Raw genomic sequence first — 22,106 nt, forward strand, 5'->3', positions numbered from 1 at the left:
GGGTGGTCTGGTATGAATATATGACTACTAATGAGACGGTCCTCATAAAGAACTTTACAATTTGGGTATGAATATGTGACCACAAAGAAGATCTGACAATAGCATCACCTAGCAACTCTTCTTTGGAGGAATTTCAGAGTCAAGTCTTCTCTGTGAAGCACCGTGTACTTGGAAAGAAGAGCCCCTCAATCAGAGAGCCAAACACAGTCGGCCATCCTGACAAAGACCCCCCAAAAAAAAATCAACTGAAGAGGTGGACAATGTCTTGTCCAACGTTACTATACACGGACATTAATCATACAACAGACAGAATGAAAGATGTTGGTGAAATAATAGATTAACAAGTTAAGTGTGGGTTGAATTATGGCTCTCTGACCTTCAAATGACAACCACTTCAATTGCTTACAAACACAAATTGTAGTTTAACACGATTTAACTAATATAGCTCCAACGGGACATTTTTCTTAGCCCTAAGAAGAGAAAATGAAAACTGACACACTTCTTATTAAATAAACACAATCACAGATGTCACTATTCTTAAAAATGAAATTTCATTCATGTTATTTAAAATGATGGATTTCAAATACTTTCTCTAAATGTTGAAATAAGTTTAACAAGATTAACAAGCAAAAGTCATCTGCTATTTGTTCACTAAAGCTTCCACCAATATTTGTTGTTCACTGTTCAAATATCAACTCTTTCAGTAACCAAGTTTCAGTTTTATGTCTCTCCCGGGAAAATAAATTGTGATCTTCTTTTCAATCCCACAGAGATGTGACACCATGCTTTAACATCCAGATAGCCCTCACTTTCAAATGATCCGACACACTTTGTTTTGAGTGTGAACTGCCACTTGAAGGAAACTTCCATCTTAAGCACTCAAGCAGCTCTTTCTGCCCTCTCTTCATTGGTTTTGATACACACTGAGGTACGCTAAGGTGTTATTTTTCGAGTGCGTTAATGCTCCGACTCCGAGGAGTGGTTTCTGTTGTCAGCCAGTTCTCGAAGGTGTCAAAGGTTAACACCCTCTCTAACACACAAGTATGCAAATGCTTTCATTACAATACAGGCTTCTTTTTATTCACCTTAACAGAGCATGCGTGCTGCCTGAGAGCAGAATGTGGCCTCACAGCGTTGAGCCCTCCGGGTGCCCAAACGCCCCCCTTCTGGTCCCGGGCTTCTGAGGGTGATGACAACACAAAAGTACTTCACACTGGGGGCTGGGTTTGCATTTTGTGGGTCAGTGAACAGCGGCCAAGGCAGCAACGCCATGTCATTCAGACCCTGCTCCCCTCACACCCCCTGCTTTCCTTACACTTCTTGTGGTATCAGCAAACAGAGAAGTGGAACACTGGGGAGTTTTTGTGGACTGCCAACATCTACTGTTTTCCACCATTCCACCATCTCAGCGAGGGCCCTAAAACCCTTGTTAAGAAGTGATGTATTCGCGCCTTTGTTTATACGTTTTGATGAGTACGGCCTAACTATCAGCGGTGGAAGAAGTACTCAGATTATTTACTTAAGCAGAATAGAAGTGTCACACAGGAACCAAGTCCTACATTTAAAATTTCACTCAAGTTAAAGTATTTGAAACAAAATTTGCTTAAAGTACCAAAAGTGTTGATTAATTATTATTGATGCATTAACGGGTTAGTTGTCCTTTAATGCTGCAGTTAATAGAGGTGGAGAATCATTTCACTGGGAACTTAATTCAAACTGGTCACTGTAGTCATCCAATAAATGTGGTGGAATATTTCTCTCTGAAGTGAACCACAGAATAACATAAAATGGAAATGTACTTAAGTAAATATGCACAATCACATTTCTCCACTGCTAACAGTGCCTGTGTATATTTACTTTTTAATTCTGGTGCTGGTAATTTTTTTTACCTACATTGTATCCGGAGTCATCTAACATTTGTTCAAAGTTCACAGTATTTAAAAGTTAAAACAATAGACCGTTCCTTATAAAAAAAAACATCACTTAGCAGTAATGACCATGTATTTCCAACAGCATCAACTTCCCAAGAGTTAAAAAAAGCAGTTTGGTGACTTGGCTGGGTTATATGAAGGATATGAATCACTGAGAAAATCACACATGTGGGTCCTGATTCAAAGGCCTGACATGAGTCTATGGGTGACATCAAATAATCCCATGGGTTTTAAAAGATCTTTATGAGTTCATGAGGTAGGAATTTTTTCCACCTCACAAAGGAGTGTGTAATCCATTAACTTATCTGATATCATAAAAAAAAATCACACAAGGCAAAATCTGTGCTTTAGCCCCTAACAAAAACAATCGGATGTGACGACAAAAACATGAGATATCTCAGCTCAACAAGCACAACATTGTTCAGTTCTCTACTGTATTGACGTGATATGATACCGTGTACTGATAAGCCCTGAAGAATAAACTACAAGGGAAGGATGTAAGCTCACTAATCTCTGCGTTCAATACAGGTATATAAGGCTTTATGTACCTCGCCGTAACTGAATAAAACCACATGTATGTAAAGGATGTACCAACAAAAGTGTGCTTTAATCATGAAACCATAAAACCAATCCCAAACCGCCGTCCTTTTATGTTCCTCACTAACAGGATGGATATTGTGGGAGCTTCTTCATTCTGTGCTCTATTGTCTAGACTGAAAAGCCCGTGCATTGTTTTGTTTTATTTTCTCCCTGCCCTCAGTCTTCTCATTTTAAAAGCTCCACATGCCACCCCTGAAAACACTACCTCTCTCGACTGGAATTTGGGGTGGGTGCCTGTTGTCTATGTGGGCTATTTTGTGTGCAGCGTAGCATTGAGAAACAAAAGGAGGAACACGCTCCGACAAGTCTTCGTCTTATGAAGAAACGAAATGTGAGAATGTGGTAAAAACACAGAGCGTTACTCATACATTACATGGGTTTAAGTCTATTTGTGACTTTGCCCTCATTAGTCATCACCGCTTTGGCACTGACCTCATTTATCAAAGAGCAACTGTAGAAAAGGATGAACGCTGCAGGTACAGACAGATATTTTAGTAAGAATCCAAAGATACTTGAAAGGATTGTCTCAACTTTGAAATATAAAGCCACCAATAATTGCACATATAAAATATCTAGCCATAACAAACCATAAAAAAAACCCCAAAGGAACAAAGACTGATTTGAAATTAGCTATTTTTCATCGCTCATATTATTCTTATTAGTGTTTAACAGGTTGTGTATTCAAATTCATCCCAGACTGAGGTCACTATAATCCTTCTCGTCTGGCAAGTAAGACTTGGGGGGGTGCAAGTGCATGACTGAAAGTGAAATCCCCTTCAGTAAAGACCCGTGTTAAATGTAATGGGTGTTGGCAAAGGGGCCTAATAAAGATGACAGCACACATTCATATGCATTTCGCTTGTGTGCTCAGCTTGACGAAGTCTGCCTCGCAGGCTTAACAAAGGGGAGGAAGGAAGCCAGGGGCTGTGGAGAATGCCTGGGGGTGTGGGCTACAACACACACACACACACTCACACACACGCACACACATACACACACACACACACACACACACACACACACACACACACACTCTTAAACACACACAGTGCCCCCTCCAGCTCGCGTCCTGTGGGTCTCTCAAGTCTGAAGTTATAGCAGTGACAGCTGGGTTAGCATGCACTGCATGGGCTCATTCTCTCTTTAGTAGCCTCTCTCTCTCCTACACACACACACACACACACACACACACACACACACACACTCCGCACACACACAGGATGCACCATCCTGTTTACTGTTTACATTTCACAGTGGCTGGCCAACTTGGGAGGGCTGTATAGTGTGATCACAGGCATTACAGCTGTTTGTAAGGTAGTGGTGTAAATGGTGTGTGTGTATGTGTGTGTGTGTGTGTAGGCCATATTGAAATATAGGATTACACTATAACATGTTGTTGAAATGAAAAGTTGGAAGCTTGGAAACAGTTGACAAAACCAGGTCCTGTAGCAGTTTTGGATGACATGATTTCTTAAGTTTTCTCTCTATGCCATGAAATTAAATTCTTATTTTTTTTGGAGGAATTTAAGGACCTATAAGTTGAAAGATGAAGAGAGACGAAGGCTCCAAAACCATAGCTGCTAGTGCACCTTGTGGTGAAGTTGTTTTAAAACAAGCTGTGCCACTAAATGTTCATATTTCTATCAGATATGTGAACACCCAAACAATACAAAATCCAAAAACAAAGATTAACTTGCAAATTGTAGATTTTGCACATTTCTAAAAGTTTAGTCTACCTTCAGCCTTACAGCCTTAGGGTTATGTGTATAACCCTAACCCTAACCCCTAACCTGTGAAGCTGCTGAGTCAAGGTGTGGCTGTTACGACCACAACTGTTTAGAAGAGGAAACAAGAGGGCCAGAAAGAGCGACTGTCAGTGTGGTCAACAACAATCAGATCATTATTTGGCCAAAAGGGGCACCTGCTTTGTTTGAGGTAGGCCTGGATTCAGAGGGTGATAACATGAGACAGCTGAACAATGCAGAGCAAACAGGAGCTGATGTTTATCCGCTTAAAGTCAGCAGTTTGTGTTATTCAGATTTTTTTGGACTCCTGTTTTTAAACTCGTGGACCCGTCAGAAGGCGATGGCCCTTCGTGAACATCGTGAAGGCCAGCTGTTATTTTTCAGTTAGCGTTGAGCTGATGGCATTTGATTGATGACAGTGTGATGAGCTTCAGACTGCGAAAAGTAGAAAAGCAGCTATACCACAGAGGTCCAACAGAGGTCCCTATTGTTCGGACAAAACACTGCAGTCTACAGCTGCCCCCAAGTGACAGGCAACAGGCAGGGACACTAACTAAGAGACATAAGGCAAATTATTCATCAGCATTAAACACCTGTGGATTCTGATATCATTCATTTAAATAATTAAACTAACGTCACCTGTTACCTGACAGATTATTGATGTTTAAAATACAATTCATACAATTGAAGATGTGATTATTTTTTGGCTTCTATCATTAAAATATTTTTTTCTTTTTGTGCTATTGCATTGACTTAAATGACTATTAATAATATTCACTCTGCACATATAGACTTTAAAACATAAAGAAAGATGAATAAAGTGGCACACAGAGGGGCCACATCCACTACTTCAAACCAATACTTAAAATTAAATATTAAATACTTGATATCAAGTATAACATACATCAACCTTTCATAATATCTAAGGTGGATGTAATACTAAACATAATTAGCAATATCTAATCTAATAACAACATGGATTTTTGCCTGGATTCAACGAGCGTTGCAGTGAAGCAGTTTAATTCTTTATTTGTATCATCAAGAGAGGAAACAAGCTGATTTAGACAACCTGATACAAGCTGCATTGCTTCTGACCTTCTGTGCCCAGATAGTTATATAAAAGTGGGTTCTAATAAATATACTTCAACTTGTGTTTATATTGAAGACATTCTTTGAATGTGTGAAACTCTCTCCTCTGATAAACTCTCACTTGGCTGAGAGCCCTGGTGCATTCTGGTTGATAAGAGTCTTGAACTGGAGTTTAAACGAGCAGCTGGAAGAAAAAAAAAACTCCTTTTTACGCACGTTAAACTATATATATATTTTTTGCATTTACATTAGGATACATATTTTTAAAAAATGCCATCCTCCAAAAAGCACGCTTAGGAAAACACTCATTCACAACCTCCACGGGCAGATCGACTACAGGAGCGTGTCACGTGACCGGTACAGGAAGCATCTTTGACGGGTGTAAGCGGAGTGTTCACGCCGCCGCACCACCATCACCAGCACGGCGCAGGTTCGTGTCCTGTTAACTTTGTGTCTGCCTTTTTACGCGTGTGCGTGTTCGTGCTTTGAGTCGTGTGAGCCGGTTTTACCTGATATGTTTCCACGTGTGACCGGAGGATAGTGATACACGTGAAGTTTGACAGCTGGCAGGTGTCTCACGAGGTAACGTAGCTGGACGTTTACGCACGCTCACTGCGGAGACAGGCACGGCTGGGAGCGCGTATTATTATTATTATTAACTACTGCTGAATGTCTGCTGTTTGAATGACTTTAAAACGTCTGCGAACACATGAGTATGAATACATGCAGAGAAAATGATTAAATGCGGAAATAAGTGACAAAATAAACACATCCAGTCCCAGAAAAGATTTGTTTCTGTATTCCTGCCTGTGTTTATTTATGCATTTGTACATTTACTTATTTATTTATGTGTCTGTATGCTAATTAATGAGGCAGTCTGAAACAGGGTTGGTTAGCTGGGGGATCAATTTATTTATTTATTTATTAATCCCAGATAGCAAATATTTTGGCTGTATTATGGCATACATTTGGCATTTTTGGCTTTATTTTGGAATTAAGAAAGCCTTTTGGCTTAACTGTGGTATGATTAGGGTTATCCATAATAGATTAGGAGGCGACAGCAATATATGGCTGAGTTAAGACATGTTTATGGCGAGCCAGAAGATTAGGTGTGAGCGGGAACAGCTGATTTGGGGCTCTTCTGGGACATTTATGGCTATATTTTGGAAGTCCACAATTTGTTTTGGGTGAATTTTGGCTCCCTTTTGGTATGGTTTGGGCCATTTATGGCCCAGACATCCAACCTTGCCAAACTGAAAGCCAGATTTGGGCCAAAGCGACGCCAAAAGATTTTTGCTATCTGGGATATGTCATATTTTGTCCATTTGAGGTGAGGTGACAGGAATAAACGTGGCGAGAATAACCTCACCACGTTTCTGTGACGTTTCCTGGATGTAATGAGCGAGCAGGGGCTCAACACGGATACTGCTACAGGTTTACAGCAGTGTATGTGGTGGTGTGTTTCAAGCTGAGTAGTAGCGTACAGTCGTATTATCACTTTTATACATTTGATCCATTTTTAGTGATAGTTACGTTCAAGATGTGAGCTGCTGTTTCCTTGAAGATGTGGTAGATGTTGTAGCATCTAGTTTCATTCAACTCTCCTCATCTTCACCAACACTCGGCATCTTTGCCCATTTTGGCATTAGCTGGGAGGCGGCAGTGACAGGACTCTTCAGGAGCCTATATGTGATGTCACAAATACAGCGTCCATGTTTTATACTGTCTGTGGTTCAAACATGCCAGCCGTCAGTCCAAAGAGGTCCAATTCAGATCATTTCTTCAATATTGTGGACCTTTAAAGACACTTTATTGTTAGAAAATGGAGCAAAACTTCAGTATTCGGTATTTCAAACTGAAACACCTGAATATAACAAAATGGCTCAGCCTTGGTACATGGAGGGGATGCTCTCCCATGTGAGCAACCAGGGAGACTTTTAATAAGTGACTTGTAATTCACAAAGTGCAGTTTCATCCCCTTACTCATTGCTTGTTTTGCAAAAATCTAAAATTAATATGCAGTAGGTAAAGTATATGAACCACATCAGATAAGCATAAAGGGAGGCTGCAGGAAACTGTGCGCTCTGTCATTTAGTGTTATCAATTTAACGTTGGCTACATTTGCTTGTCTTTGCCTTTTTTATTCACTCGTTCAATTTTACTATTGAAACTGAACCAAGAGGTTGAACTTTATCTCTGCTTGCTTTGCATGACAGATAAACTGACTGCCATTTTAAGTTGACGGCACTGAATGGTTATTTAAAGGTTTGGTGTGTGAGATGTAGGGGGCCTACAGAATACGGCAGAAATGGAATATAACATGCATTGCTATGTTTTCATTGGCGCCCAGATTGATTGGCCGATATTCAGTAAAAATATCTGTATTAATGCTTTTAAGCCGCAGATGGTGAAAACTAATCAATCCAATGACACATACTGTATGGCACTTGTTTGTCTCGCAGATCTTGACCTCTCAAATATGGCGACTGTGTAGATGTAGAATGACATCACAGAGCAGACTCCCTGTCGAAAAAGACGACTGTGACACTAACAAAAACTAGGATTTATTCATTTTGTATTATGTCTACCTTTAGTGGATCTTAACATACCGGGTATGACGTTAATCTGCCGTTACTCCGGTTCAAGCTGAGACCAAATGTCTCAATGGATGTCATGACAAAGGTTGAAATATAGCCTTCAACAGACTAGGTAATTTAGTCTGGTAGTTATGTATCACAGGTAAAAGGACCATTGCGACGAGGTAGAAAAGGAGAGCTTGTGACATGTGGGAAATCTTAAAATAGAAAGAGCTGAGTGATTTCTGATTCTGAGCAATTGAATTAAATGTTTTGATGAAGTAAAGTTTAATTAAAATGTATATATGTATATATATATATATATATATAATTCTATATATTATATATAATATCTATATCTATATATATATATATTATATCTATATATATATAATAGCATTAAAAGGTCACAGCTATATGTGGGCCGTTGAATAGGCTCATCAATCTCTTACTATAGTGAGTAAACAGTTTCAACATCTCTATTTCAGAAGACATATGATTTTATTTCAGACCACATAGCTGTGATAAATCTAGCCACAGAGATGCGGGCAAAATACAGCCAACCAGTCTCTTCAGTCACGAACAACACTGCTCATTCATTAGACAAGTCATCATTGTACACGTGGGCAATTTAGTCTTGGTACTATGATCTTGGATTTGGAAACACTGCTTTTATAATTTCACTAAAATAAAAGTTTGTGAATACAGCAGTGTTTAGAGTTTTTTTTTTACTCTTTGGTGGCTAAATGAAACTATTTAGAGTGTAAATGTAAGGGTGAAGGAATATTTTCCATGCTTGTAGATAATAATAGCAGCTTTTGAATCTTGTGCTGGAAATAAACAGGAAAACTTTTGGGGACGAGCTGCAAAGATCTAAATGGAGATAGTCTCTTTAAGATAACATGCCATTTAATTGATTCTCGAGAGGAATTTAGCAGAAAAAGTAATAGCCTACAAGTAGATAGAGAGAAAAATTTAAAAGTTTCAGGAGCATTGAATGAGAAATATAGGTTGGAAAACAAAAATTCAGACGTTGCTAAAGCAGTCAGCAGCCTTGAGATGGGCTTCGCTGTTTGCATTGCCGCTGTGTAAACATGATTGTGGAATCCAGGGATTCCAGATGTTGCACATAAAATGACGTGTACAATGTTCTTTTAATGACTGACTTAACTCAGCATTTTAAATACTAGCCTCTCTGTACTGGACTAGTACAGAGAGGCTAGTATTTAATAAAACTAATACTACTAGTTGCATGTTAAATATAAATTCGCTTTTTTTGGTAATTTACAAACTAGTCGGTCGGACTTTCTTTGTACTGTCAACAGCAGAGCTCTTTTACAGGAAGCTCAAAGCCCTTAAGCAAAGTGTAAAGTCTATGACCCTGCGCCACCACTATCCACTGATCATTACACTCCTGACATTATCATAGCAACACATCAGTTGGACAGCTGGAGAAAGAGACTTTCTGTGTAAGGTACCTTAACTATTGCTTTGCTGTTAAAATTACTTATCTGTACTGGTTCCTGTTTAAAGTTATTTTTTTAAAAGTTTTTGTATGTTCTGTTAGCAGTTGTTAAATCTCGGGACTTTAGCCTTTTGCAAAAGAAATACAGCAGTATCTATTGAGCATGTTTGGTGTTAGAAATGTTGAAGATTAGAAGGTTTTTTTTGTTTGGTCGCAGCTTTTCTGCCCTTTAGTGTTTATTAGTGTTTATAAGTGCAAATATTTTCCTATGTAATCTTATTTTCATGTTTAATTCGTTTTTTTTATCACAAACTGAACTGGAACAAAACTAGTTGATCAACAGAAACAGATATTTTTCAAGCACAAATGACAAAAATATTGCGGTTCCATTAACAGTGAGGAATTTCTACTTTATTTTGTCCTGTGTGATCATAAACTGAATGTGTTTGGCTTTGGACTGTTGCTGACTGTAGTAGATTTTTTTTTATAGACAAAACTATCAGTGATAATCAGGGGATGATAAAAAAAAAAGACACTACTGATACTGGAACAGTACACATAGATAATCGCCCTGGATATCAGTACTCTTACTATCTCTGAAACAGGCTGTACGTTAATATTCACATACATAAAAGTCAGATTTAGCCTCATCTGGGGCATACAAGCTCAGTCTAACTTGTTCCTCTGGTGACACGCAGCATTGTTGGATACTGTAGCCTAGTATTAAATCTGAAATATATAAGTTTTGCTATTAGACATAGTGACCATTTAAGGCTCAAATGTATTGGTGCTTGGTCTTAATCGTATATTTAACTTTTGATGTATTCCTCAGTGGTGCTATATAATGGTCTACATGTGAAGTCTCTCATTGCTGTGTTCATACAGGAGTTTGGTCGCCAAAGCATGTTTGCGACAGTGCTCCTGCTTCTGGTCGCGCTGTGCGCCCAGGGAGGAAATGGCGAGGAGAGAGGAGAGGAGGCGCAGAGACCCGGACATGTTACGGTGGTGATAGTCGGAGGCACGGGTGACCTGGCGAAGAAGTACCTGTGGCGGGGCTTCTTTGAGCTGTACGTCAACAAGGTCAAAGGTGGAAACACCTTTTCCTTCTACGGAGGAGGTCTGTCACCTGCTGACAAGGGTAAGCCAGCTCTTTTTGAGATCCTGAAGGCGCTGTCCTGCTCAAAGGACGTATCACAGGAGCGCTGTGCTCTGCTGAAAGAGCAGTTCCTGCGGCTCACACAGTATCGAGAGCTGAAGACGCTCGAGAACTACCAGAAGCTAGCCAAGGACATCGAGCAAGACCTTAAACAAGAGGGAATGACAGAGGCAGGGAGGCTCTTCTACCTGTCAGTGCCAGCCTTTGCGTATGCAGATATCGCTGATAAAATAAATAGCAGCTGCAGGCCGACCAGCGGGGCGTGGCTGAGGGTGGTGCTAGAGAAACCTTTCGGACATGACTTCAGGAGCGCTCAGGTGCTCGCATCTCAGCTCGGGGGCTCGTTGAAGGATGAAGAAATGTACAGAATTGACCATTACCTTGGGAAGCAGGTGAGGGAAAACTGACACAGCATGTGGCTTTCGCCCACAATTCTGTAGTAGAGATGTTTTACATTTATGTTTTTGTTCTGCTTTTATGAAAAGGTAGTTGCAAAGATACTTCCGTTCAGAAAAGAGAACAAGAAATTTCTGGATCCCATCTGGAACAAGCACCACATCGAGAGAGTGGAGATTGTATTGAAGGAGACCCTGGATGCTAAAGGTGATTAAAATACATGAATACTGTTGTAATTAACTCTTTTGACATATGTACAAAAAAAAAATCATCAAGATTTAATCATGTCCTTTGTTGCTTTGTCGTCAAGGTCGTATTGCCTTTTACGACCAGTACGGGGTGATCAGAGATGTGCTACAGAACCACCTAACGGAGGTCATGACCCTGTTGTCCATGAAACTTCCCAAGAATCTGAGCAACAGCGAGGAAGTCCTGAATAACAAGCTGCAGATCTTCCGCTCCCTGCTGCCTGTAGGAAAGAAACAAGCTGTGGTCGGCCAGTACCAAGCATACAAAACAGAGGTACAGCAGGAGCTGAATAAGACAAAAGATCACGTCAGTATCACACCAACATTTGCAGGTGAGCACTTTTCTTTGTAAATACTGATGATTTTATGTGTTTTTACTGTTGTTAATATGCTATACAGCCTTTAAATGCTAATAAGTGATCCTTGTTTGTGTGTTTCAGCTGTATTGGCGTACATCGATGACGCACAGTATGAAGGCATTCCCATTCTCATGATCTCAGGAAAGATGTTAGATGAACGGGTCGGATATGCACGGATAGTTTTCAAGAATGACATCTTTTGTGTCCAGAACCACAATAGCGTTCACTGCAAACCCAAACAGATAGTTTTCTACTTTGGGCATGGCAGCCTTCAATATCCAGCAGTTCTTGTGAGTAAAAATTTATTTAAGCCGGTTTTAAAGGACGCTGAGTGGAAGGAAGTGACAGAGCATAAAGACGTGAATGTTTTAGGTTTGCCTATTACAGACTACTATGTGCATACTCCAAAAGTGCAAAGGGAAGCTTATTCCGAACTTATTTCTCACATTTTTGCCGGTCGCAAGAATAGTTTCATCAGTACTGAAAACCTGCTGGCTTCCTGGGGCTTATGGACGCCACTACTCAGTAGCCTTGCCACCTCTTTCCCCCGCATTTACCCTGGCGGTGCGGAGAACGGAGACCTGCTGGACATCTGTGTGAAAGGGAAAGAAATTAGCTACAACAGTGAGGTGGTGATAATCAGCAATGATCAGATGGGCGGCACATCAGCGAAGGGTTTCCAAGTGATGCAAGGCAAATTTCGTGGCACTGACATGGTGTCCGCCTGGTCTGAGGAGTTGGTTAACAGGCTAGCCGAAGACTTGCAGGAAGCCGCGGAGGCAGCGGTGCGTGAGAACGGTGTTTTCCATCTTGCCCTGTCTGGTGGCTCGTCTCCCCTCGCTCTGTTCCACAGGTTGGCCCTGCACCACTTCTCCTTCCCCTGGAGGGAAACTCATGTGTGGATGGTGGATGAGCGCTGCGTGCCGCTGTCTGAAGCGGAGTCGAACTTCAACACCCTGCATGATCATCTACTGCAGCATGTGAGGATACCCTATTACAACATCCACCCCATGCCAGTGCAGCTCAACCAGCGTCTTTGCGTGGAGGAGGACAGAGGAGCTCTGCTGTATGAGAACGAGATCAGAGCGCTGGTCAATGGCTCCAGCTTCCACTTTGTGCTGCTGGGAGTCGGCTATGACAGCCACACAGCCTCTCTGTTCCCTGGTAGTAAATGGGATGAACATGGGGAGAAACTGGTGGTTATGACTGAGAGCCCCGCCAAGCCTCACCAGCGTATGAGCCTCACTTTCAGTGCCATTAACCAAGCACGTCGGGTCGCTGTTTTAGTGATGGGCAAAGGCAAGCATGAGCTGGTCACCCAGCTGAGCAGAGTGAAGGACAACTCAGACAAATGGCCTATCACTGGGGTGAAGCCCGCTAGTGGCACACTTGTTTGGTATATAGACTATGATGCACTTTTAGGATAAAAGATTTACATTCATAACTTTAAATCAACACTGCTGGAGCTGGTTTAATTAGATCGCTAGTTGGCGGGAAAGACTGAACTACTACTTTTTTAAATGATGCTTTAGGGTTTATGATTGATTTCCTACACGCTAAACAGACTTTAGTTACAATCACTAGTTAGAGACTTTCTTTTGATCTCAAATAAGAAATCTGTTACAGCCATCATTGTAGTATTGCAGCGTCAAACAGAAAACTATTTTAAAAACAATCTTTTGTTGGATTCATGAGTTTAGCGTAAAACATACAGCAGATACTGTGAAAAGGACAAGGTGAATTGCAGACACTTTGACATGAACACATAAATTTACCGGCAACAAAGAGTTGCAGCCAAATACCAATGTGATGATATCATAACTTAAAAGGGTGGGTTCAGTGAAAAGCTTTAAAAAAATTTGCTGGCAGAAATGTCTTAGGTATTTGTTAATGCGTTCCTTTTTGAAAACTCAAGCCTTATTGAAAACATTTTTTTTCTGTGTGGTGGTGTGCGACTCTAAAGTTTATCTAAGCTTAATTATGTGTGAGGTGAGTGGAAATACATGAAGTATACATGTCTGCAGTTTACAAAGCACTATATTAATATCTGATGCTGTAAACAGCTTTTATATACGGAAAACTCAACAAACATGACGTGGTGTTTGTATGATCTCAGGTGAATCAACACTTCTTGATTGTATCTTTTCTACAGTTGAGTGTCAGTGAATCACTCAGTGAACTGAAATGTCATCAGTCCCATAAATAATATATTTTCTTTGTATGCTTAACGACTGAAATGCAAACATATGTTATTGACATATTTCAGGTGATTTCGAAATATTTGGTGCTTCACTTCTAAAAAGGCTTATTCCTGATACATGCTCATCACATTCCACTTTTTATGGACAAAGAGTTGTACCTGTGTTTATATAGTGTTTCTGCTGAAAAGAGGAGACATTGTTCTGCATCCTGGTCTTGTGATACAAACAACAGTACATGTCTGTAAAGAATAAGTTGAAAAGAGACTGAAAGGCGTCTCTGTGTCACTATAATGTGAGGACTTTGCATCACTTCAGCAAACCACAAGGTAACAGTATTTATATCGCAGGCCGCAGGAATATGAAATTATTTCCCACGTTTTGAAGTGTTTTGATTTTCTCTCCATAACTATAATTTTCCCTGTTTTTGGCTTATCGAGTGTCAAAGTTGTAAATTGATTTGTGGTTGTGGTGGATATCTATCTGAAGAATAATTCTGGCAGAAGGAAACAGTTTTTGGGTGATGTTTGTGGAAATAGAAATGAGCAGATTTACAAACTACACTGGCTGGATTTTTACAATTTATTTGTATACATAAATTACCTTTCACCAAAGCAGCTTTTTAAGTTACCCTTTTGGAGATCACTTATGTTTTGGATCTTTGCACTTTTCTTATATTACAATCTTGGCATCCTAGTTTCACCAATATAAAGCTTTATCTTTTAATTTTCCTGCCATGATCTGTTTAATGTAGCTTCACTTTTCCAAAGAGATAAATATCACTTTCAGTACTGTATACAGATGTCACCTATATTTGTATAATCATACAGTGAATCTAATGTGTAAAGTGCATATTCATTCACAAATGAAACAAAATGTGAACTGTCAATAAACAAATAAAACCTTTTAACTATGAAGAAAACATCTGCTTTGTGTGAGCTTTAAAACGTGAAGAGGATTAAGTCACTTTCCCTTTTTTTTCTCTTCCCATGGTTTTAAGTTACGAGTTGCTGATGGCATGGAAACCACATGAAATCTTAATATGTGGAGTATCCGATGTCAGCATGGGACAGCTGGACCGCTTTATCGCTCATTGTTCCTGCCCGGGTCTGTCTGTCACAGGCAGCCTGTTAGTCAACCAGAGTCCTCCTCTCACCATGAAAAAACCTGAACAGACACAAACAGGTGTTACTCCTTTGAACTGAAAAATACTGTGTATGAATGGTCTCATACTGTATGTATAAAATATGAACGTCACCTGTGCTCAAAATAGAAGCGACTGTTAGTGTAAGGGACATGTAGTACAGCTCAGGGGTGGTTTTGGCCTGTGAATACACACATAAATCATTCTCAAGCTGAGGTTTGTCTGCAGACCTTAAAGGACCAGTGTGTAGGATTTAGTGGCATCTAGTGGTGTAGTTGCAACCACTTAACGGCACCCCTCGTTATCATGAACGCGAAATATATATATAACATATAGAGACCAAAATCGTTTTAATCGTACCAAAATCGTACCAGGCTTATTTCGGCAGTAAAGTTGGACATTATGGAGATTGACTCGTTTTGAGTGGATGTTCGAGGAACTGCAGTTTTTGGCACTAAGGTAACAGAAACATAATAATTCTTATTTCCAGGCGATTACTGTATACACTAATGAAAACATATTCTGTATATAGAGCCCTCTAAATCTCACACACTGGACCTTTAATGATATCATTACAGTTCTTTTCTTACACATGACGCCGCTGTCAGGGTCAGGATGGTGGTGCATAGTCCGTGTCCACATGTCAGCAGCCCGAACACATGATAGGAAGCCCATAAGCTCTGAGGAACTGGATCTATCAATGTGAATATCACTGAGAAACCTATTAAAACAGTCAAGGTTGTGTCAATATGGACTTTTTTTTTCTCTTGGACAGAGCTTTGAGTCATGCTGTTTGTGCAATATCTTACAGATGAAAGGTGGAAAGCAGCTTGTGAGTGTGTGAGTGTGATTTGTCTCATGATTGGATTCACCTGAGGCTATGAACGAGAAGGCGATGGAGGCCGACAGGTTGTTTAGAAGAGGCTGCCTGCAGTATCTTGAAGATTTTGGCCTTTAACCAAAATAAACACCATTATTAATGCAACATCATCCCTCATGTGCAAATGACCCATGAGCTCTATGGCTCAATGCCATGGCCTTCAACCTAGTTACCTTCCCAGGACGTAGAACTGGGGGCCCAGAACCAGTGCCGTGAACACTGCATTCACTATTTGGCTACAGATGGAACATCAATAAAAAAAATTTAATTAACATTCAAGTTATTTTTCTATCAAATCCAAACTTCAAACTCATGGAAAACAACGGCCACTTACAATTTTAACCTCTGACTCCTTGGTATCCATCTGCTGCTATGATACGCCATGAAGATTAGCATGTAGAGGAACATGGACGTTGCACATTCAGGCAGACGTAGGCCGTTAACACTGTCCTTGGCTGGACGTGTTCAGCTGCTGCTGCTGCTGCTGAGCAGGAGGAAAGGTTGTGTTTCACGCTGCACATGCACAGAGACTCCTGTTGCATATCGTATTTCATCAAAGCCATCAAAGCCCAACATCTGCACATAAGTCTAAGCTTGGAGATTAGGATAGGTTTGTGGTCGAAGCTGGATTCAGCACACCATGAACAGATGCAACACACATAACCTTAAAGAATAACCTGCATAGAGGTTTGCATAGTTAGGCAAACAATAGTTTCCTCATATTATGTGCACACAACAAAAAAGCCCTGTCTGTCCCCCCCCCCTGTGCTCCTCCTTTACATGTGTCCAAAATAGCTACGTCACCCCTGTCCCATTTAGACAAACAATGAAACATCCCACCCATTAACTTTAAATCTGTTGACTCTTGATACTCACCCTGTTGAGTCTACCAGGGAGTCAAACCAACATCCAAAAATGCCTGTCGACTTCAGTGGGACGTGGAACATTATCAGCAATGTCAATCTTGAGGGATACATGGTCGCACTTGGTAAGTGTCACTGGTTCTGTTACAGATGTTTTCTATAACTTAATGTTTAATTATGATATGAAGGAAATCCTTTTAGTTAACTGGGGTTGTGAATATAGTTCTTTATATTTCACCGTGTCAGTAAATGTTATTTGTGAGTATGTGTATGTACAGTATGTGTATGTAGGTTAAAGTTACTCTCATTTTTGACATGCAGGCATTGATTTTGCAATACGCAAGATTGCCCCAATGTTGAAGCCCCAGAAAGTGATTAAGCAAGACGGTGAGTGTTTCACAATCAGGACACAGACTACGTTCAGAAGTTACGAGTGTTCATTCAAAGTTGGAGAGGAATTCAATGAGGTGACTAAAGGAATGGACAACAGGTCATGCCAGGTAAGAAACCTCAGTCAAATGTAATAATATAAGAAAATAAAAGCCCCCTTTTCATATTTCATATTTCAATTCATACTCTAACTTGTATTCTGTGGTGCTGTGCCTGACACCACCAACCATCAATCTTATGTTTAGTTTGCTGCATTTTTACGTTATCAGACTTTGGTGGAGTGGAAAGATGATAAGCTGGTGTGTGTTCAGAAAGGACAGAAGAAGAACCGAGGGTGGACTCACTGGATTGAGGGAGACGAGCTACATCTGGTATGACCGCAGTTTGTAATGTGATGACCCCTTCCAGTCCAGTTAATGTACTATACATAGAAAATTATATCTATATTCAATTACTGAGGCAACCACAAGAAGGTGTTTACTCTCCTTTATAAACTAATTCCCTCAATTATAAACTCACTTTTATGTACGTTTTATGTTTTCTCTCTTCAGGAACTTACATGTGAGGATCAAGTCTGCAAGCAAATATATAAAAGGACTCTGTGATCACGTCTTATTATAAAACCATTTCAGGGAACTTCATTTGCATAATTTACATTACATGGTCTAGCATCAGTCCACACAATGTCAGCTCCTACATTTGATAAAAAGGGCATGTAATATGAATGTTATGTTGGATTAAAGTGTAGCACCTCCTCCGGACCAGGCAGTGGTGCTGTTAAAACATTACATTAATAAAAAAATTAAAAAAAGGTGTTGTTGGTTTGTTGGTGAATTTTTGCCGCGAGTTTTCTTTTGCAGCTTCACGTGCAAACAACTTGAAATAAGTGTACACGGGCTGCGTGTTGTTTTGTTTGTCACATGTTGATTTAGTTCAGACTTTCCCCTCATCTTTTACTGAAGTTGCAGCCGTTGTTATAATCCCGTTTTGTTCAGGTTGGTCGCTCTAAAGTTCCTCCGTAAGAAAAATGTCTGTTGATAAAGAGGAGACACATCAGGTAAGCGCTTTTAAACCCTTTGTGACAAGCTCTCTCTACGTAATAACAAATAGCTGCATATTTGTGACGGTTAACGTTACGGTGTAACGAGTGACCGTGTTATCTGGTGACCGTTAGCCGAATGCGTCTGTGGTTGTATTCGCGACAACTTTTGAAACAAGAAGAGGATACGTAGCTATCAAACAAAAGTCCAAATACTTAATTAATTTTACATTGTAACGTTAATAATAATAAAAAATAAATAAATAAAGAAGGCATTCACGAGGACAGCTACGTTGTCGTAACTACGACAACCGCTACCATTCGGCTAACGGTCACCGGTTAACACGGTTACTCGTTACACCGAAACACCATAACCACTGTGCTGAAGCTTATAGCGTCATATTGACTCTGTATAATTTGATTGAATTGTTTTAATTTCAGAGGTTGAAGGCAGCGGTGCATTACACAGCGGGTCGTATATGTCAGAAGATCGCAGAGGAGCACCGGAGAGAGTTCAGCCGACAAGTCATAGCGGCCATAGCCGAGACAGCAGTGAGACAATGCGGTGGGTGTCAGCAAGGACACAGGTCCAGACTTTAATCTGTCCACTTATAAATCTCATAAATCTCCTGATAGAGATCATATGTGTCACTTTTTGAGCTTTCTGTAAAGAGGAAAGTCTCAGCTTTATTATCAAAATGATGGAGGAGGTCACATCTATATTTTTAGATTTGTTCAGTGTGATCTGTACAACAGAGGTTTAGGGATCTATATGTCATGTGTATGTTTATACATCTAAAATCTAAAAAAATGTCTACAACCAACTCACCTGAAGCTACTAAATGATCAGTTTATTCTGAAATGAGTCATATCATGTAAAGCTTACATAGCTTTGTTGCTTTTCCCAAATTATTCAGTTTTCTACCAGCCAACCAAAACAGTTCAGGTGTCTCAGTATCGACTCATTCCAGCATCGCTCTAACAAGTTCTGCCCACCCAGAATTAATACTTCTAGAGGTTTTAAATGCTTTAAGATCCACAGACCAACCACTTCATTATAGGTTATAATTCTGCCATCAATTGTAGTTTCATAAAGTTTATAATGTTACAGTTTTTGTTGACACTTTTATTGTTGAGGTTGTACTTTGCAGTAGTGTTGAACTGGACTGCATTATATGTTGAGGTTGTACTTTGCAGTAGTGTTGAACTGGACTGCATTATATTGAGGTGTTTCTAATATTTTACATGCGAGAGGATCAAAATACTACAAACACCTTAATATAATGCACTCCTCCACAACAGCACACACTAAGACCTCAATAATAAACATGTAGTACAACCATTATCTCTCTGACAGTGTCAACAAAAACTGAAACATTAAAAGCTTCATAAAAGTAGAATTTATAACACAGTTGTTGTGTTGGATTGGATGAAGTGGTCCGGTCTGTGTATAATCACAACAACGCAGGACTGGAGTCATTTAGTTACAAGTCGTCACCACTGTTATCACATAATTTCCTGTCAGCCCTGATGTCTATCTAAAAACAAATAATGAAGAATACTTAGTTATTCAGAGAACTATGACCTCAAAATACTAACAGGGTGAAATAGGGTTAAATTTTTTCTCTCTTGCATAAACCAAACGTTACATACGTTTCATTGTAGAACAAGTTTTATTATTATTTTTTTCCTTCAAGGTAAATTCCAAAATGCACACTGTAGTCATTTCATGTAATGTCATACACAAAGTCAAAGCCATATGCCACATGGCATTGCAACATGTACAGATACACATCAGGGCTACACAACCCTGTATTCTGCATTTGGCCACAACATACATCTCTTGTCCTTTTATGGCCAAAGAATCTCTTTAGCATGGCCGATCCATCTGTGGCAATCTCTTCTGCAGATATGCTCAAACAGCATTCATTGCATTGTTACCACACATAACATACTCCTGCTGGTTTATCCCGTCAGTCACCTGTGTGTGTGTCACTACGTCAGTGTTTATATAAAAGAGCAAATCTCTGGAACAAGTTCATACATACAGTAGATGATGTGAAAATGAAGTGCAAAATCACCTGGATGTTTTTTTGTTTAAATGGAAACTTGTCTTGTCTTTATATTTATATATAAAAATTAAAAAGGTATGTAAAAATGTGCAAACAAATCTTAAAATAGTTTCATGTTACAACAAAAAGTTACTGCTGTTGTGTTGACAACTGTGAGAACAGTACAAGAAAACATGTAACTAACTGTAAAGAACTTTAATATTTGGACCCCTCATAAGTAGGTGGACAAAATGTTACAATAATGACATTTCATAAAGTTGAAACTAAACGCACCACTGTTGGCTCTCACTTTTTCAGATATTTTTGCGAAAGACCTGGAGGCCTTTGCAAGGTGAGAATCTTCAACATATGAACACATACGTAAACCCTGTATTCTAGTTCTTTGTACCTACTAGAACTAATCTATTTGATATAATTACATCATAACTAAACTTTTTCATAACAATTATTACAATTTACAACCTCAAATTTGATTTCAGGCATGCTAAAAGAAGCACAGTGTCTACAGAGGATGTAAAGCTCATAGCCCGGCGCAGTACTGCATTGGTGAGTTATTTCCACAAAGGATTGTAAAGCACTTAGTCAGAAGTAGTAACTTATGAGCAACCAACTCAAACAGATGTAAATGCACACCACTCAAACACATTTCACCCTCATACTCGAGTATACGGGAACTGTGTAGGGGTATATATATTCTACAGCAGACAGTAAACTCATTGTTTAATTTGCCTTTATTTATTTCAGTCTGTCTACATACAAAATAAAAGTGAAGAACTGAACCAGGACCAGAGGGATTTGAAAAAGAAGAATACCGGGAAGAGGAAGAGCAGAGACACAGAGGAGGAGGAGAGCAGAGAATAAGGACAAGACACAAGCAGACCTGCAGTGTCTCACTTTGTACCCAACATTCAAATAAAACATGAAGCTGACTAATACATGACAATGAAGTGCCATCAAAAGGTGCCATAGTCATTCTTTCATGGGAATTATGCATTTCATCTCATTTGATGTCACATTACAATAGTTTCATGTACACTTACTGCAGACGTAGAGCAAATAACTTCTGTCTGTGCTCTGTCCTGGGACTTGCTGATGTAACATAGTGCAACTGGCAGTCAAAGAAACATTGACTAACAGAACTCTAAATTACTTCACTGCTAAATTACATACCTGCCATGTTTCTCTTACCTCAAATGGACTGTTAAGACTGTCAGGCAAACTACCCAGTGATCACTTTATAAGGTGCACCTGTACAACCCAACACAATCCAATATACTTGCCGTAAATTCTACTTGTAATAGGCGCTGTAGCATTGAGACCATAGTGGTTTACTAAAGTACGTTGTATTCAGAGGTGTTTCTAATATTCTGCCTCCTCGTGCATGTAAATTGGAACAATTCAAATTCCAGTACGTCACCTATGACCTTAGTATTAAACTTGATTTACACACTTCTGACAGTGTCATCAAAACTGACTAAATTCAAACACGGCAGAGCAGTTGAATTGCAGTAGAGTGTACAGGTGTGCCTTACAAAGTGGCTACTGAGCATCTAAGGCCATTTAGAAATCCCCATCACTAATTCCAACACTCAGCTATGTGCCCTTAGTTTAGCAAAATTAGGGTCAAAACATACTGACTTAGAGGTGATGCCACATTTACTGAGCTCATCTGTTCAAAGACAATAACCCCCCACCCCACAACTTTTCTCTAACCTCAAAAAGTAGCTGAGAATAATCAAATGGGATAATTCACTCTGACAAGCCATCAAAAGCAGCAAAAAAGACAGGTACTACCCCGTGTCATGTCTGAGAAGGCCACACACTGAAAGTGTTGGAACTTCCATCTTCGTCCTTCAGAACAGACTTCAGTCAGGGTTCAAACGGAGACCTCGACCAGCAGAGCCCAAGGTCCCTAGATATGTGAATCGAATTAGATGGTTTTTTTATTTGACAAA

The 22,106-nt window shown here is 39.8% G+C and overlaps 3 protein-coding genes across 6 annotated transcripts; all 3 read left to right on the forward strand.

Moving 5' to 3' along the window:
• The first annotated feature begins 5,687 nt into the window (after window positions 1–5,687).
• Window positions 5,688–14,685, forward strand: h6pd (hexose-6-phosphate dehydrogenase (glucose 1-dehydrogenase)). Of its 4 annotated transcripts, none has more exons than XM_010732770.3 (5): window positions 5,688–5,795; window positions 10,292–10,954; window positions 11,048–11,165; window positions 11,269–11,538; window positions 11,647–14,685. In XM_010732770.3, exons 2-5 carry the CDS (start codon window positions 10,310–10,312, stop codon window positions 12,990–12,992), a joined length of 2,379 nt encoding a protein of 792 aa, XP_010731072.3. In that variant the 5' UTR covers window positions 5,688–5,795; window positions 10,292–10,309; the 3' UTR covers window positions 12,993–14,685. The 4 variants fall into 4 exon arrangements, with proteins under 4 accessions (XP_010731072.3, XP_019118486.2, XP_019118485.2 ...); XM_019262941.2 differs by lacking the exon at window positions 5,688–5,795 and adding an exon at window positions 5,803–5,947; XM_019262940.2 differs by lacking the exon at window positions 5,688–5,795 and adding an exon at window positions 9,374–9,410.
• A 1,931-nt stretch (window positions 14,686–16,616) lies between these two features.
• On the forward strand, window positions 16,617–17,843 carry rbp7b (retinol binding protein 7b, cellular). The gene is made up of 4 exons (XM_010732768.3): window positions 16,617–16,775; window positions 16,972–17,150; window positions 17,310–17,411; window positions 17,592–17,843. The coding sequence occupies exons 1-4, from the start codon at window positions 16,703–16,705 to the stop codon at window positions 17,643–17,645; spliced, it is 408 nt and encodes a 135-aa protein (XP_010731070.1). The 5' UTR covers window positions 16,617–16,702; the 3' UTR covers window positions 17,646–17,843.
• Window positions 17,844–17,928: 85 nt separating this feature from the next.
• On the forward strand, window positions 17,929–21,922 carry cenps (centromere protein S). The gene is made up of 5 exons (XM_010732807.3): window positions 17,929–18,097; window positions 18,521–18,644; window positions 20,449–20,482; window positions 20,631–20,697; window positions 20,896–21,922. Exons 1-5 carry the CDS (start codon window positions 18,068–18,070, stop codon window positions 21,010–21,012), a joined length of 372 nt encoding a protein of 123 aa, XP_010731109.2. The 5' UTR covers window positions 17,929–18,067; the 3' UTR covers window positions 21,013–21,922.
• The last annotated feature ends 184 nt before the right edge of the window (window positions 21,923–22,106 follow it).

Source organism: Larimichthys crocea, chromosome VI, assembly GCF_000972845.2.
Source record: "Larimichthys crocea isolate SSNF chromosome VI, L_crocea_2.0, whole genome shotgun sequence".
NCBI classification, from domain to species: Eukaryota; Metazoa; Chordata; class Actinopteri; family Sciaenidae; genus Larimichthys; species Larimichthys crocea.

What these genes read in the sequence shown, in the direction of transcription:
- h6pd (XM_010732770.3), top strand. Translation starts at nt 10,310, where the DNA reads ATGTTTGCGACAGTGCTCCTGCTTCTGGTCGCGCTGTGCGCCCAGGGA. An exon ending in ACCATTACCTTGGGAAGCAG is followed by an intron (nt 10,955 to 11,047) that starts GTGAGGGAAAAC and finishes TTTTATGAAAAG; the next exon opens with GTAGTTGCAAAGATACTTCC. An exon ending in TATCACACCAACATTTGCAG is followed by an intron (nt 11,539 to 11,646) that starts GTGAGCACTTTT and finishes TGTGTGTTTCAG; the next exon opens with CTGTATTGGCGTACATCGAT.
- rbp7b (XM_010732768.3), top strand. Translation starts at nt 16,703, where the DNA reads ATGCCTGTCGACTTCAGTGGGACGTGGAACATTATCAGCAATGTCAAT. An exon ending in GGGATACATGGTCGCACTTG is followed by an intron (nt 16,776 to 16,971) that starts GTAAGTGTCACT and finishes TTTGACATGCAG; the next exon opens with GCATTGATTTTGCAATACGC. An exon ending in AGGGAGACGAGCTACATCTG is followed by an intron (nt 17,412 to 17,591) that starts GTATGACCGCAG and finishes TTCTCTCTTCAG; the next exon opens with GAACTTACATGTGAGGATCA.
- cenps (XM_010732807.3), top strand. Translation starts at nt 18,068, where the DNA reads ATGTCTGTTGATAAAGAGGAGACACATCAG. An exon ending in GACCTGGAGGCCTTTGCAAG is followed by an intron (nt 20,483 to 20,630) that starts GTGAGAATCTTC and finishes ATTTGATTTCAG; the next exon opens with GCATGCTAAAAGAAGCACAG. An exon ending in CCCGGCGCAGTACTGCATTG is followed by an intron (nt 20,698 to 20,895) that starts GTGAGTTATTTC and finishes TATTTATTTCAG; the next exon opens with TCTGTCTACATACAAAATAA.